The sequence below is a fragment of the Microtus pennsylvanicus genome, chromosome 4 (genome assembly GCF_037038515.1).
Source record: "Microtus pennsylvanicus isolate mMicPen1 chromosome 4, mMicPen1.hap1, whole genome shotgun sequence".
Lineage (NCBI taxonomy): Eukaryota > Metazoa > Chordata > Mammalia > Rodentia > Cricetidae > Microtus > Microtus pennsylvanicus.
The window spans coordinates 95,098,005-95,114,117 of NC_134582.1; the positions used below are offsets into that span (position 1 = coordinate 95,098,005).

The 16,113-nt window shown below is 42.9% G+C and overlaps 1 protein-coding gene across 4 annotated transcripts in view; it reads right to left on the minus strand.

Moving 5' to 3' along the window:
• The window catches only part of Fars2 (phenylalanyl-tRNA synthetase 2, mitochondrial), a 392,490-nt gene that overhangs the window by 102,303 nt on the left and 274,074 nt on the right, over positions 1 to 16,113 (minus strand). For all 4 annotated transcript variants that reach the window (XM_075969895.1, XM_075969897.1, XM_075969896.1 and 1 more), the window contains one exon: positions 6,847 to 6,998. In XM_075969895.1, coding sequence (XP_075826010.1) covers positions 6,847 to 6,998 — 152 coding nt within the window. The remainder of the gene's footprint in view (positions 1 to 6,846; positions 6,999 to 16,113) is intronic.

Consider the following 16,113-nt stretch of genomic DNA (forward strand, 5'->3'; position numbering starts at 1 on the left):
AGTCCACAACATTTTCTCAACCCAGGACCCAGGGAACAGCCACAATGGATACAGCACAGCTCTGCTGGTCAGTATCGAGGCCTCTTCTAAATGGTGCCCCCCCCCCCCCCCCATTTAACAATTCACTCAAGCTGCAGGGTGAAGAAACATCACTAAATGGCCATTTCTTCTCCTCACTCCCAGGGCTTGCAGTCAAATGGACCTGGCTGACAAACCCAAGTCTCCCATCTCTACCAAGAGTGTTTAGAAGTTACTGTCTTTTGTTTGTTTGTTTATTTGCTTGTTTTAAACGAAACAGTAATAGAAAATTATCTCAGTGTATTTCCCACACAAAGCTCTATTTTAAAGTAACTAATTGAGGAAAATATCACTCCTAATAGCAGATGAGGAAATAAAAGCTCAGATCAGAATATTACACACAAGAGCTTAGGACTGGATGTACAGTTTCCAATTACACGTTCAAGGCTGCTTCTAATATACACATTGCTCCACACTAAGAACTCTTCTAAGAAAGAAGATTATCCACTCATCAAGCATGCTGAGTGAGGACAGTGAGGTTCTGGCCACCATTATAAACACTGAGAGAAGACGGAAGTTAGCTACTCCTGCCTTAGTTTGCTTCTGCTGCTATAACAAAATAACTAAGCCTGGGCGATTCATAAACAACATAAAGCAATTCCTCTCAGTTCTGGAAAGTAGGAAATGGAGATGGCAGCAGATCTGGTGCCTGGTGATGCTAAGTCGAGGCTCCTCTCATACACGCTCACAGGACCAAGACTGTGAGAAACATAGAACAGGCAGCCCTGAATCCTCCTCTAGGACGGAAGGCCTCCTGATTCACCCACTTCTCTAAAGGCCCACCTCTCAGGACTGGCACAGTGGTGCTTAAACGTTGGCACAGGTTTCAGAAAGACAGAAGCATTCCAAACATGGTGTCTACTCAGCAGCAGCCCTCAAGGAGCTCGCCCTCACACAGCGCCTGTGCAAATGGAGAGCACGTGACAGGGAGGAGCAATGTGAAGCAGTCACGAAGTCTGCACGTGAGCAACCTGGCCAGGGAAGGGAGGTCGCGCTCATGGGTTAGTCTGAAAGAACTGTACTGCCAGCCTTCTAACGGGAAATTGTGCTGGAGAGTACAAACAGCAGGGCTGTTTGATGAGTGGCCCTGACAAGCCGACACTGGACTCTGGCCTCACGGTGGTCATCCACTGACTGTAGAGAGCCCCAGGAGGCAGCCTGATCCAAGCACTCTGCCCCAAGGTGATGACAGTGAACTCTGCCAGTTGAGCTACAGCCCTTTCCAAAAGCCACTGTGGAATGATGGAAAGGACTGCCCAGGGGAAGCTGTGGGCCACGAGGGAGACAGAGGTTGGCATGTATGTATAAAGTGGGGGAGCTGAATATAGATAGGCCTGTTGAGAAAAGGAAGAAAAGTGACAGAATCAAGGCACCAGATGTGGAGGATCTCTGCCCTTTAGGTCTGCCTCAGTTTGAACACCCTCATAGTTAAGATTCTCAAATAAATCCTTAAATAAATCCCTTCTGTCCCAAGACAGCCAGGCTACTACCCTGTGGAAGTACTTCTGCCAGCGAAGACCCCTTTGGAAGCCCATGACAATGGCAGTGTTTGGGAACACCCTCTATGACAATTTAGTAAGTGAAATGATTGGTCACAAAAGGGGGTACAAGCTCTAGAGCGCTAAGAAGAAAAGTGACACTAATCTTGAGTGACTCACAGGGCTGATTTATCCCTCTAGCATCACAGCTCTGACCAACAAGGTTCAGAAGACACCCATCATGACCATATGAACAACGGCAGTACTGCAGTCCCAGAGAGACTTGTGTCTACGAGCAAAGCCGGTGTGGGGACATTTGTATCTGCTGCAGATACCTGCATTTTTACCACTATGCATTTCTTAAGTGCCAACCCAAATATGCAAAAGAAAAAAAAACCCCAAAAAACAAATTTTAATTCTCTCAACAACATGTCTTAAACTCAACCCAAAGCAGCCTATTTGAGGCCATTTTATTTGATAATTTATCTCTATAATTCACAATAACCTGCTGCCATATCCAAATGGAGTGTGAGCCTGGAGAAAATGGTCTGCTTTTCCCAGTTCCTCTTTACTCTTTCTCATGCCTCAGGCTAAAAATATTCTGAACAATTGTGTCGCCTAAGAAAATAAACTTGGCACTATCAGTCTTAAAGCTGCATGAACTTAAAGCTGCAGAGACTAAAGATGATTACTGCCTTCTAAGGGAGTTGAAGGCACACATAAGATGACTTATGATTTACCTTCATTACACAGGACATGCCTAGAGAGCAATAGTCCACAGGGGTCCAGACAGCAACCCTGGGAAGGGGTGGCCACGATGGCATTTGTTGTTAGGTTAAACTTTTGAACTACAGACTCCCTTTAGTACATTAAGAGGCCCAGAGAGGAAGAAGGTTCTGAATGACCAGCTAGAACCGAATGCCATTTTCTTCTTAGCCATGCATCCATCTTCCTGCAGGGGACGGACTGTTATCTGTAATTGAGACAAAATTCCTCCATTTGTTGAACATTATGAAATTAGACCCATATTCAGTAGATTATGTTTCCCTCAGATATGCTGAGATGTGCTTTTGTTCAAAACACAATATGCAATTTGCTCAACACTTATTTATCTCAGAGAGGAGTCTCTGTGCTTCCTCCATGTTGACATGTGTTCTGGATGTCAGGCAGAGACAGGGTTCAGGCTCCTTTGTAGCATGTTCATCTGCAGAGAACACTCATGGTGGGTATTGACAAGTTCACTCGCCACACAACCAGGTGCCCTCTAATGGGGTGAGAGGTGCGCAGGATGCTCAAGGGGCCTTGGGATGGGGAGAAGGGGTGGAATGTAGGATGCTCAAGGAATCTTGGGATGGGGAAAAGGGGTGGGGTGTAGGATGCTCAAGGATCCTTATATGGGAAGGGTGTGCAAGCTGCTTGGGGGGGTCTTCCATGGGAAGAGAGGGGTTCTAGGATGATCAGAGGGTATTCCATGGGAAGAGAGGGGTGTAGGGTGCTCGAGGCCTTCCAAAGAGGAAAGGAGTGCAGGATGTTCAGGATGGACAACCTCCCAGGCCAGGGTTACAGACTCAAAGTGGGGTCTTGAGTCAGCAAACTGTAGCGTACAGGCCAAATCTGACTCCTAGGTTGACCTGGGGCATAGGCAGGCCTGGCCACATGCACTCTGTCTATGGCAGCTTTTGCAGTGGCAGTCAGGTCGTGTAGGAGAGACAAGAAGGTCCACAAAGTGAAAATGCTTAACAGTCTTGATATTAATTGGAGAAAGCATGACGACCTCTGCCCACGAGACTGTGTGAATGTGAGCAACACGGCGAAAGAACATCTCTCCTCAGACATGCTCCTCAGTGGTATGGACTAGGTTTAGCTTTGGATGTGAATGACAGTATTCAATAAGCTGCTTTTCTCTCACCTATAGTACCAGGGCTGAGGTGACACGCCCCAGGGCCAGCAGTTTTGGTACTGCTCTCCGGACAGCGTCACACCTTGGTACAAAAGAGCTGCTAGAGCAGCAGACATTGAGTTTCAGTCAGGCACTCTAGTAAAGCCAGGAGACAAGTAGCACATGCAGGTTCCAAAAGTAGAAATCAAGTAGAAAGCCAATAGGATGAAGCAAAGAAAGACATGTAATATCTCAAAAGCAAAGAAACACATGTAATATCTTACCTCAAACGACCCCAACAAATAGCTTTGCTTTTACCCAAGAGCTGAGGTTTATAGTCGAAAGTGCAAAGGAAGTGTCAGTAAATGTCCATTCTTGGATAAACAAGAGTACATCTGTTCTGAACAAGAATAGACTTTGGGTCAGAGGCAGGAATGAAAGATCAGGCTGGACCTGGCAGCGTAAGTTTGTAATCCTAGCCTCTCAGGAGGCCAAGATGGGAAGATCCATGTTCAAGTGTGCCTGAACTAGAGTGAATTCAAAGCCAGTCTGGGCAACTTACCGAGACCTCATTTTAACATAAAAAGAAAAAATATGTCAAGAGACATAGCTCAGTGGTAGAGTGGCAAATGGGAGGCCTTAGGTTCTCTCTCCAAATCTGCAAATATTTGGTTCTTGGGAGTAGAGGGGAAAAGAAGTCTTGCTGATATAACAAGTTACCATGAAGGAGGACTTGAGTGCCCCCCCATTCCCTACCCCAGGTCAATTCCCAACCTCCCCTGCCAAGCTTGTGCAGCACTTGGTCCAGGAAACCCAATGCATTCAAATGAGTTACAAAAAGGCAATCCCACTTCTACCACACACTCATCAATCAAAACAGAGTGAATGAGGAAAGTGGTAGAAAAGCTTACCAATAAGAAATGCTAAGAGGAAAGACTGCTGCCACTGGAGTGCATACAATCTCTGATTAAATATTTTACAGTGACTCGTTAAAACCAAGTAAAGCAACTTCTCTGTTAATGAGGGTGATAAAGCAGACATAGGGAAGCCAGACAGTGGTAGCACACAGCTTTAATCCCACTACCCAGGAGGCAGAGGCAAGTGGATCTCTGAGTTTGAGGCCAATCTGGTCTACAGAGTGAGTTCAAGGATAGCCAAGGCTATACAGTGAAACCCTTCTCGAAACAACAACAACAACAACAACAACAGACATACCAAGATTAGAGGAACAGGATGTGAGCTCTCAGGACGTCACAAAGGGGGAAGCAGTGAATGAAAATGAGTACAGATGTGTGGACAGAGGAGAGACAGAAAAGATAAACCTAAGGCCAGAGTCTATCATAGTAAGGAGGCCTACTAGGTGAAGTGGAAATAAAGAGATTTAGAAGATGAGAGAGGAAAATAATAGGAGCAGAGTCATATGAAGAACATTCTCAGAATGAACCCATAAAGAAAGAATTTAAGAAAGCTCACCTAAAGCAAAAGCAGAGACAACTCTCATTTCAGAAAGATGAACATGGAAGGAAGGTTCCCACTGAGGGGTATCCTGATCAAGCGAGCCGGCTTTTTAGACAACAAAAAAATCCTTTAGGACAAAAAGTGAAAACGGTCAAGCGTGGCCTTAGATTTCTTCATACCAAGTTAAACTCAAGAAGTCAAGAGAGTAACACTACACCTTATGTCTGACCCAAGTGACACTCATTTAGGTATAAACAGACTGCCAGTTTTGAAGACACACAGGTCACAAGATACTGTTTCCACAGTTTTTTGAGCAAACATTGCCTTTGACAATGAACTTTAGGATCTCTAAGTAATGGGGGAAATGAGGCAAGAGCTGGAAGTGAGAGAAAGAAAGAAAGAAAGAAAGAAAGAAAGAAAGAAAGAAAGAAAGAAAGGAAGGAAGGAAGGAAGGAAGGAAGGAAGGAAGGAAGGAAGGAAGGAAGGAAGGAAGGAAGGAAGAAGAGTTAACAAAACAAACCAAACCAAACCAAAACAAAACAAAACAAGAGAGACCGTGTTCAGCAGGGTAGAGAGTGGAAGTGCAGAGCAACAATATGGCTGTGATACAAGTGTGAAGGCCAGGAAGGGGGCGTGGAGGGGTGCTAGGCCAGATTCAGTGACCATCCAGGCTCCAACAGCTGGTAGTCAAGAAGGTTCTTTGGAGAAGGATGAGCCAGGAAGGTGAGCATCCCTCCATCTCTCCTGCTCACACACTTCTGACACTTCTAATCACAGCTAATGTAAAATACAAGTCTCAGACTTGCACCTTTTGGCGTGGCCTGATCCTCTGGACACATCTCTACCTAAGAGTCACCTCTTTTCATTGGCTTCCCCCTAGCGTCTCTAGCCACATTTCTTCGCTGCCTTCAGTATCTTGTATGCGTCACTGTCCCCACTAGAGGATTCTAATTTGATTTCTATTTTGTTTTATGTAGCTCTTTTTTCCCCCTTTTAATCTTTTGAGTCAGGGATTCACCATGTAGCCCAGGCTGTCCATGAACTCAATGCAATCCTCTTGCTTCAGTTTTCCAAGTGTTATGAATATAGGCATGAGTTATTATGCCTGGCTCTCAAGTCTGCTTTCTGGAATGTTCCTTTCTCATTCAAAGACTGCTTAGCATACTTTTTTTCTGAGTATTTTCTACAGTGCTAGAGATTGAGCTTGGGACCTCCCACATGCTACACAAATGCTCAACCACTGAGCTACATCCTCAGTCATTTTTTTAATTATTATTTTTAAAATTTGGGACAGGATCTCATTAAGGTCTCAGCCCATCCCTGAACTCACCCTATAGCTCAAACTGACTTTGAACTTGTAATCCTCCTGCCTCGGTCTCTGGAGGAGCTGGGATATTACAGTCATCATGTTTATTTGATCACCTTCAATATCTTCAAGAGCTAATCCAATCTCCCAGCTGGCATCAGCTCGTTGATGGGCTGATAATGTGTTTTCCCTCATTAGACCGCCAGTGTGTGTAGCTATTTATGTACTATGTGCCCCTCCCACCAGACAGCAAGTTCAGGGAAGACACTGGAGCACAATGCACGTGAAGACCAACAGTGGCTCTTATGTCGCTTAGTAAATGTGACTAAGGTTTGCATCACAGGCTTCTTCCCCTGTCTCATCAGCTCTGCGCCTGGAGGGTGACAGGGCCAGAAACCCCTGCTCAGATAAAGGACCTTTCAAATACTGTTTCAGACACTTTCTTTACCGAGGCAGGAAAGGATCAGAGGCATTTTAGGAAATTTTCTGAGAGGGCAGTTTTCACACACACCCTCCCTCCCAGTAAGAATTCAGAAGACAGTGTGTCATGACGCAACGGGTTTCAGTGAAACTCTGTTGTAAGTCTCCAGGTCCCATTTGTCACACAGAGATGGTAAAGGAGAAAAATCGCAAAGCTTTTCACTTACTTTGGATGTTCAAACTTGTCTATAAGATCAACCTTTTCCACCAGGTCTCCCCCGACTGTTCGGACGATGTCATAGAAATCATTCTCCATGTAATTCTCAGAGGGCAGCCAGAATGAAATGTCATTGAATACAGCGGGGTACTTGCTAAGAGGCTAACAAAACGACAAGAAAAGGACACACACTTGTTAGTTTCTGAGAATACATTCTCTCCTGGAAGGTCTCAGTTGGGCAATTAGGAAATACTTGTAAAACATTACTTTAGTATTTGAATTATCAGAAACAAAATGAATTTAAAAGACAAATCAATGTTCAAAATTAGGAAATTCTAGCTTGAACGCTATAGATTCTTACCGCATTCATGTATAATAATAATATATAATAATATATTATATTTACTTTGTCACTAATAGTCAATTGAGTAAAAGCAATTTGAACGTACTGTGTTTCAGGTTTTTTCATTTGAATACTGCAGAAAAAAAGTTCAAACCTAATTAACATGGGATTCATTAACTTCTTGTGGTACTTTCAGGAAGTCAAGCTTATTAGGGAAATAAGGGCTTGTCAAAACAGATTTCAATTAGTAAAATCATTCTTTGTTATGATTTTTAATTATTAAAACCAGGGCCTAGGTCGATAAGTCATCATTTAGAGATTATTTTTTAATTATGCCTTAAAAATGTGATAAACACAAAAAATAAAAAATTAAAAAATGTGATAAATATATTTCCTGCATTTTATTCCACTTATTCTTGTTTAATAGTTCAGTTGTTCATCATATTTAATATTTAAAATTAGCTATGCATGCTTTGAAAATGCTGCATTTGTATTCATGTCTATAAATATGCATATCATATATATATATATATATATATATACATACATACATACACACACATAGACTTCAGTCTATAAGTAATGCCACAATGAGAAACACTGCAGCATGTAACTAGGAAATGTTAAAGAAATACCTAAGTCTATATGTTTTCTAAATGGGCAGATGTACAAATTGACTTATGCTAAGGCTGGTATAGCTACAAACCCTTTGGTGAATCATTGATTAGAAGAAATGTAATCTCTGAAGAACCAAAGACTCATACATGAGTGATTATTGAACTTGAAATGTCACAACGTTGTCAAACCAATGAGTCCGTTTCATGCACATATGACAAAGCTGCAGTGTGCATGCTCTCTGCAGAGTTCCCTGGATTCTGAGAGCTCCCGTGCTTTCTTTCCCTAGAGGGAAGTCAGGATGCTGTGGCTACAACCCAGGGACAAGGAAAGCAGGTGGCACTTCTGTGGCTATGCATGAGGCTTTCCCTTTTATTGTCCCAGGTCATCTCTTAAGAAACATAGGAATTTAGGGAGATTAGAATCTAAGACTATCAAGGACTGCCATAAAATCTTCTCTTCCTGGTCAATTCTGAGGAACCACCCTTCCCGAGTTCTGATCGGAAGTAAGGTCACAGAGGAATGGCAGAAGGTACCCCAAGAAAGCTTCTGGGCTAGCAGCCTGTGGACAAGCCAATACAGTGATACATCAGGCAGAATGCCTCCCCCCACCCAGATAATTAAAATACATAGATTATAATAATTATAGTTTCAAAAGTTATACATTTAAAAGTAACAACCCACACAACTAAGTGCTTTGTAATCTACTGTGAAGCTAAGAAACATAAAAAGTCTAAAGTACAAGATTAACTAAATGGAACATGAAGATTGGCATAGCTAACTTGACAGAATCTAGAATTAACAGTGAAAACGGCCTCTGGGCATCTGTGTTACATAGGACTATTGCCATTCCATCTCCTGGCTTTGATCCTGGGCTGTATAAGATGGAGATACTTGCTGGGCACAGTGCTCCTGATTGTGGATTTGACGGGAGCAGCTTCTTGACGTTGCCTTCCCTTGACTCCCCTTCATGATGGGCTGTATCCCTGAAGGGTGAGCTGAGCAAACCCATTCTTGCTGAAGTTGCTTTCATCAGGGTATTTCATCACAGTAAGGGCAAAGAAGACCAGGATGGTGAGCATTTATTTTAATGACTGGCAGATTTTAATGGGACACCTAGTGTTTTTGAACAGGAGTTCTTGCTTTGTAAATCACAACAATTGCAGAGCCATGATTCCCAAAATGTGGCCCTTCAGTTGCTGAACCCCCAAAATACTCTGGTGGGGGTGGTGAGTGGCTCAGTGGTAGAGTACTCATCTAGTAAGAATCAGGCCCTGGCTTTGGCTTTCAGCATTAAAACACACAAACCACTGGTAGTAGTGCCTGGGATTGAGTTTTAAAAGTTAAAATGATTCCTATAATAGCATCTACCTATTTGTTGGGTTCTCCACATTCATAACAATATGCTGTTCAAAAATTTGGATTAAACAGATGTCTGCTCAAGACAGAAAATTCACACCAGCAACTATGGATCAAATGAAGTTATTATTCAAATCTCCTTACAACTGATGGCTCACAGTATAGCCTATCAGGTGTTTAAGGTAAAAGAACTCGTTTTGTATATAAAGCATTTCATAAAACATAAGAGAATCTAAGCTCAACAAATTTTCTGAGATTTGAAGACAAGATCAGATAAGCACAGTACAATTCTTTAAAAAATTGACTATCAATGAAGAATCCTGGCTTTACAACATTAGTAAATAAAGTTAAAGTATATGTTAATATAAAGTTTCAAGATGGCCAAAATTACAAGAGTGATTTCAAGCTGAAACTACTAATATGCAAAGAAAACAACCCATGATTATTTCATAAGGAGAAAGTATTTGATAAGTTTATTATTAATTCATTATAAACAAAAACAACCAGCAAACTAGAAACAGAAGGCAACTTCCTTAACCAAAGTTTGTATCTTCTAAAACCTGGCATCAGCCACCAGATTTAACCATAAATTCTAGGAGCATCTCCAAAAGTTAAATGTAAGCATAAGACAGTTCCTGTCACCACTGCCCTGTCACATAGCAGATCTCACCCAAGCAGCGAAGAATTAAAACAGTCTTGGGAAACGGTTCGGTGGCTAACGCTCCTTCAGTACAAGCACGAGGATCAGAGTTTGGATCCTACGGTCACACAGAAATGCTGGGTGGGTGGGCTAGCCCACAATCTAGCCTCAGAGTCCAGCCTGGTGGAGCCAGCGCTAGCAGGCTAGTAAGAATAACCATATCGAAGAGCTCTGGATTACTAGCAGGCTAGTAAGAATAACCATATCGGAGAGCTCTGGATTACTAGCAGGCTAGTAAGAATAACCATATCGGAGAGCTCTGGATTACTAGCAGGCTAGTAAGAATAACCATATCGGAGAGCTCTGGATCTCATTTAGAGGCCTGACCCGATGACTAAAATGGAGGAGTGAAGGAGGGTGTTTAAGACGTCAATCTCAGGCCTGCACACGCAAAGACATCCATGCACACAAACACACGGAGAATAGAAAATGATATTCAAGAGTCTAAAGAACAACTAATTAAAAGCTGTGAACTGAATTTCAAGAAGCAAAACTTTGTGACCTGAATTTCAAGAAGCAAAACTTTGTGACCTGGAGCTGGCCTTTTACACAGTTACTCTAAAGACTTACATACCAGTATTAAGCATTCGTGACACACACACTAGCTCATCCCTATTTTATAATGGCTGCTGCTTCTAATGGACTTGGAACAAAATTCTGTTTTAAGACAATTATTGTTTTGCCAATTATTGACGCTTAGCACTTCTGAGACTGTTGTTCATCTTGTTTGGTGCAGAGCAGGGAGATCATAGAGTTGTGTGCTTTCCTGGCCCTAGGCCTCCTGACTACTTAGTACCTCTTGAGTTTGTTTTTCATTCTGTCCTCTAGGACAGCATACTTGGCCCATCTGTGCAGCCTCGCACTCTCTGATGAATGGTGGACTCTAGTTGAATCCACTGTGCTATAGGGCACATGTCCATGCCCAAATTCCCCAGTGCAGTGTGGACCCTCGAAGGATCAACTCTCCGTGCTATCTTAGCTACACGAGCTCAGCTTAGAAGACGGTGCTGTTTCCCTCCCTGCTTTCTTTGAGACAACAAAGCCTCGGAATGCACTTTCTTACTAACTTCCACCCCAAGTCCATTTACCTTACCCCAGTTTTGCTTTTTTTTTTTTTTTGCTAATCGAAGGCTTATTCATCTAGGGATCAGTTCCCAGACTTCAGGAGTCAAGAGTTCAATTTCCAGATACCAGATATTAAATAGGACATAAATGAATATGTGAGCAGTTTTTCTTTAAATCTCAATTAATTTGTCTCTCTCTATATTTTTAGATAGAGTTTCATCTGTAGCTAGGTAGCCTCAAGCTTGAGATCCGCTGTTTGGTTCTCAGCCTCAAGTGCAGGCATGCACCAAGCCTGGTTTGATTTCTCTTATCTCCTTGTTTCACTTGCTTCCATCTGTTCTTTTTCTATGTGAAAAATTAATTCACACCTTTGAAGGCTTTCTTGCCCTTAAATAAGAACATGTCTCTCTAAAATCTCTTTAGATACACTGAACAGCTTAATATGGCATTTTCGTTGTTGAGCTTGAAATAATTTTATATCACTATTTTTTACTTTACATGACAATAATTTTTTTTTACTTTTCAAATATATGCATTTAAATTATCTATATCTATTGTAAAATATACTTATATAAGAATAAATATAAATATATTTCTTTTCTGGGGATCAAATTTCAGCTATCACGGAACTATCCTCCAGCTTTAAAAATAACTCTATTGCTAATTTCAAATTTAATTGCACTGATATTGAAAATTAGATAATAATTATTCCTGGTTTTGTTGAAACTTGCTCTATAATGCAGAACATGGTCAAGTCTATACATGTTTTCAGTGTGCTTGGAGACTTGACCAGCTTCATTTTGGCATGGAGTTATACACACACACACACACACACACTCCTCTTCATTGCACAGTTTAAATCTAGATCCCCTTCATATTCTATGTGTTTGATTTTTCTTGACCTATCAGTTTCCAATAACAGATAATAAAATTACCCACTGTTATCACTTCATCCTATCGGTTTTACTTCATTTTCTTTTAACCTATGTTGTTAGGAATGTAATAGTGCATTCCGTCTTCAGCAGCTGAGAGTACCCAAGTTTGCTTCCCAGCGCTCACACAGGCAGCTCTTGATCACCTGCAACTCCAGCTCCAGGGATCTAACACCCTCTTCTTCTCCACAGGCACCTGCCACTCACTTGTACATAGCCACACACAGACATGTGCATATGAATAATTAAAAATAAAAATCTTTAAAATTAACTTGAGTTAAATAGCTTGCTTCATGTGTGTTTCTTAAAAAGATAAAACACAGATGCTAGAAAGGGATTGTTGGGAAAAAAATGAAGATTTTTTTCCTATTTAAGATAGTCGGTGGTGGTACACACCTTTAACCCCACCACTCGGGAGGCAGAAGCAGGTGGATCTCTGTGAGTTTAAGGTCAGCCTGGTCTACAAGAGATAGTTCCAAGACAGGCTCCAAAACTGCAGAGAAACCCTGTCTTGCAAAACCAGAAAAAAGAAAAAAAAAAAAGAAGAAGAACCGAGTCGAGGCACTAACTATATTTTAGATTGACTATATAAAAATTTGTGAATTCTTTAAGAATTTCATACATGTGCAATGTATTTGGATCATATTCACCCTCTACTCCTCCATACGCACCCCTATCCTCTCAACTTTGTGCCCCTCCCCCAGGTAGATCTGCCCTTATACTCTTGGGTACATGGCCGCCAGAGTATGGGCAACTTGCTACAGGTCAAGCCCTTAAAGGAAATTGGCTCTCCCTCACCTAGAATAGCTCTTCAGTTTGGGGGGGGGAGGACTCATGAGCTCCTCTGCCCCCATGCCAGAGCGCTGACTGGCTTGGCCTTATTTAGGCAGCAGCCGTCCTGAGCTCCCGAGTATAGAAAGCCTGTCATGTCCAGAAGACATTTTCACTGCAGTCTTCCCTGACCTGTGCTCCCTGAGTTTGGGGCGGGGGGAAAGGGGCTCACACAGATATCCCATTTGTGACTGAGAATTTCTCAAGTACTCTCTGCTCTTTGAGTAGTTGTGAGTTTTGGTGTTAACCACCAACCATAGAACACGTGATGAACATGTGATGAGGTCTGAGATCCACACTACTCTCGGTATGGGCCGACCAATATGAATGTCCAGGGCAGTTTGAGACTAGGTCCATGTTTACTTTTGCTGAAATATATTTCACAGCTTCTTCGGTTCCAGAGGGAAAACGATTAGAATAGTTTTTAAATTAATCAAGCCAGAAAAAGGTGGATAAGAGGAAAATATGGGGGCCCACACTGATCACAGCCTTTTTCCAGGGTATTGTTAAGTAGCAGTGGCGGAACAGTATCCTCACCAAGCTGGCTGTGTGTGTGGTGCTGGGATCACACTCACGGCTGCATGCACACCACACAAGTTAGGCAAGGGCTCTGCCCCTGAGTTACACTGCCAACTTGTATAGCACAAGACCCCGGAGGAGACAGGCAGTTGCTCCTGGAGTGAAATGGAGTGGCAAGAACAGATTGCCCCCTCAGGAGAATGACAGTGGCAGTGTTTGGGAACAAAAATGGAAGTTTGTTAACAGTGCAATAGCAGAGAAGACAAGTGACCACAGGTGAACAACTGAACTATATGGAGGTCCCTCAGTGTGAGGGCTCTCTTAACCCCTGCCCTACACTTCACTCATGGGATTAGGGCTGGGAGAAGGAATATGAAGAGGACACCCCTGCTGCCTCTGCTGATTGAAGAAGTCCCCTGCTCCCAAGGAAGTGCTTCCCTGGCATTTTGTTCATATCCATGAAGCTAATCTGCAAGCAAAGTAAAACCTTCAGCCTCTCGAGGTATTAACTCCCGTCTTAACCTGTCCCTTCTGTGACGAAGACGGAGTTTGTTTTGGCTCATAGTCTCAAAGTCTCACTATGGAGTGGTTGGCCCCACTGTCTTTGGGCCTATGTGAGACAGTATGACATCAAGGTAGGAGACAGTGCAGAAGTAAGCGGCCTACCTCAAGGCAGTCGGGGAACAAAGAGAGAAACAGGAAAGGCTGGAATCCCAGGATGTCTTCCAAGGATACTTTCCCAATGACCTAACTTCCTCCCACTGGGTCCAGCTCCTAAAAACCAGAGTCCAGTAGTTCAAAGGCGGGGGCCACATCAGTGACACCTGGGCCTTTGGGATGTTACCATATAGTACCCGAATTTCTCCTTTGCTCTCTTTGATGAACAGCCTTGAATAGTTTTTTTTTTAATGGAAAATAAAAGTCTGTGGAGGCAAACCATCCCAGCATTTCCACATCTAAGGCCCTTACACTTAGGTAATTTGGCAGAGCACAAAACTGTGGGCTTATGGTTGTTTCACCTCACCACTTTGAAAGTATTTTCCTGGTACCTATTAGTAATGCTGACAAGCCGACTGTCAGTTAGTGCTATTCCCTCACAGGTAATGCGTCTCTTCTCCCTGACAGTCCGGAAGGCTGCGTCTTTATCCCTAAGGCTCTGCAGTCTGGTTCTGATGAGGTTGAGTATGCGTTTATCTCTATTTATTCTGCTCAGTTTGTAGAGGGTGCTCTCAATTAGAGAGCTTGGGTCTTGTTCTAATTCTGAAAAATTCCAGTCACTACTGCTCAGCCATCCCTTCCTCTGTTTCCTGGGACAGCATCAGGACTTTGTGTGGGGCTCCTGAGTTTCTCTTCCATTTCTGTTAAGTGACCGTCTGTGGATTGTATCTGTGTGTCTGCACTGTGGGTGGCTTCTGCAACAACAGCCGCTGATCTATGTCCCTTAACTGAGACACATGGCACCTGCGTCCTTTTCCCCTTTGTGTCAATGAATCTATGACTTGCTTCTGAGATTCTAATTCATTCTTCTCTCTATATTCATTCTTCATTTCTGCATGGTTTGCCCCCTATTAACACTTTCCTGGTGGTTTATTTGTTTTACAATTATTTCTCCATCATCCCTCCCTTCCAAGATATGAGGCATCTGTTTTAAATGCTGCTTTTGACTTGACTTCAATTATAACCTGGCTGTTGATGTACAAGGCTGCCAGGGCAATAGAAGGTACCCTGAGAAATGTGTGACATGTGTAGGCAGACCCTTCCTGACTGAGAGACAGCTCCTAATGTTCCGCCTGTTGTTCCTCCGCTTGCAACTCTGGGCTCTACATGGACATTACCATGGTAGTCTGGGTCTCGCCAAATGGTCCCTGCGGATGCAGCTGCACCCACTCACATCATCCCTGTCAGAACAACCTTTTATCTGTTCAATTTTGCCACTGGAATCAAGGCCCCAGTAAGCTAGAGGCCACAGGTGACAGTAGTGCTGGACTTCCCTCCTGTTCAAGCAGAGCACAACGCTGGAAAAGCAAGCCCCACTCAGTTTGTCCAGGCCTGGTGCGCCATGACAGCTAAGCCACTCCCCTCTGTGATAGCTCTGGAGCCCCAGCGTTCTTAGCCTCATACTCTGCTGGATTTGAGATTGTCTCTTGCCCACAGCAATATATGTTTTTTAAGTGGGGTTGGGGGACAAGGATTTGACTTTTTAATTTTTTTCTTTTTAGATTTTAATCAGGTTTGCGTCCGGAGCAGGCAGAGGTACAGTCTATGATGCAGCATCAATTAGACTATTCCTTTAGGAAATAGCCCTCACGCTGTGCAGTAAGAGGGCACAGAGCTCTGAGAACATGATGTGAGATTTAAGTCCTGCTTCCATAAAGAACTTATTTTCATAAATGCAGACTTTTATAAAATACTTCTAAGACTGAAAAGCCCAGTGATTTTGACAGCTTGGAATTATAACTAAGCCAATGTGTGTGCTGGCTGGTTTGTCAACTTGACATGAACCTAGACTTCCACGAGAAAAGGGAATCTTTTTCTGGGAAAATGTCTCCATAAGATCAGCCTGAGGCAAGTCTGTGGGGCAATGTCTTGACAAATGGTAAATGTGGGAGGGCCCAACCCCCTGTGGGCAGTGCCATTCCTGGACAGGTGGTCCTGGGTTGTATAAGAAAGCTGACCAAGCAAGCAAGCCAGTAAGCAGTTCTCCTTCACAGCTTCTGCTTCAGTTTCTGCCTCCGGGTTCCTGTTCTGCTTGATTTCCTGACCTAACTTCCCCCAGAAATGGACTGGTTATTTGGAAACATAAATAAACCCTTTCTTCCTCAAGTTGCTTTTGGTCAAGGTATTTTTATCACAGCAATAGACGCTCTAAGTCAATGTGCAATAGTCACAATTGAAGCATATATTTCAAATATA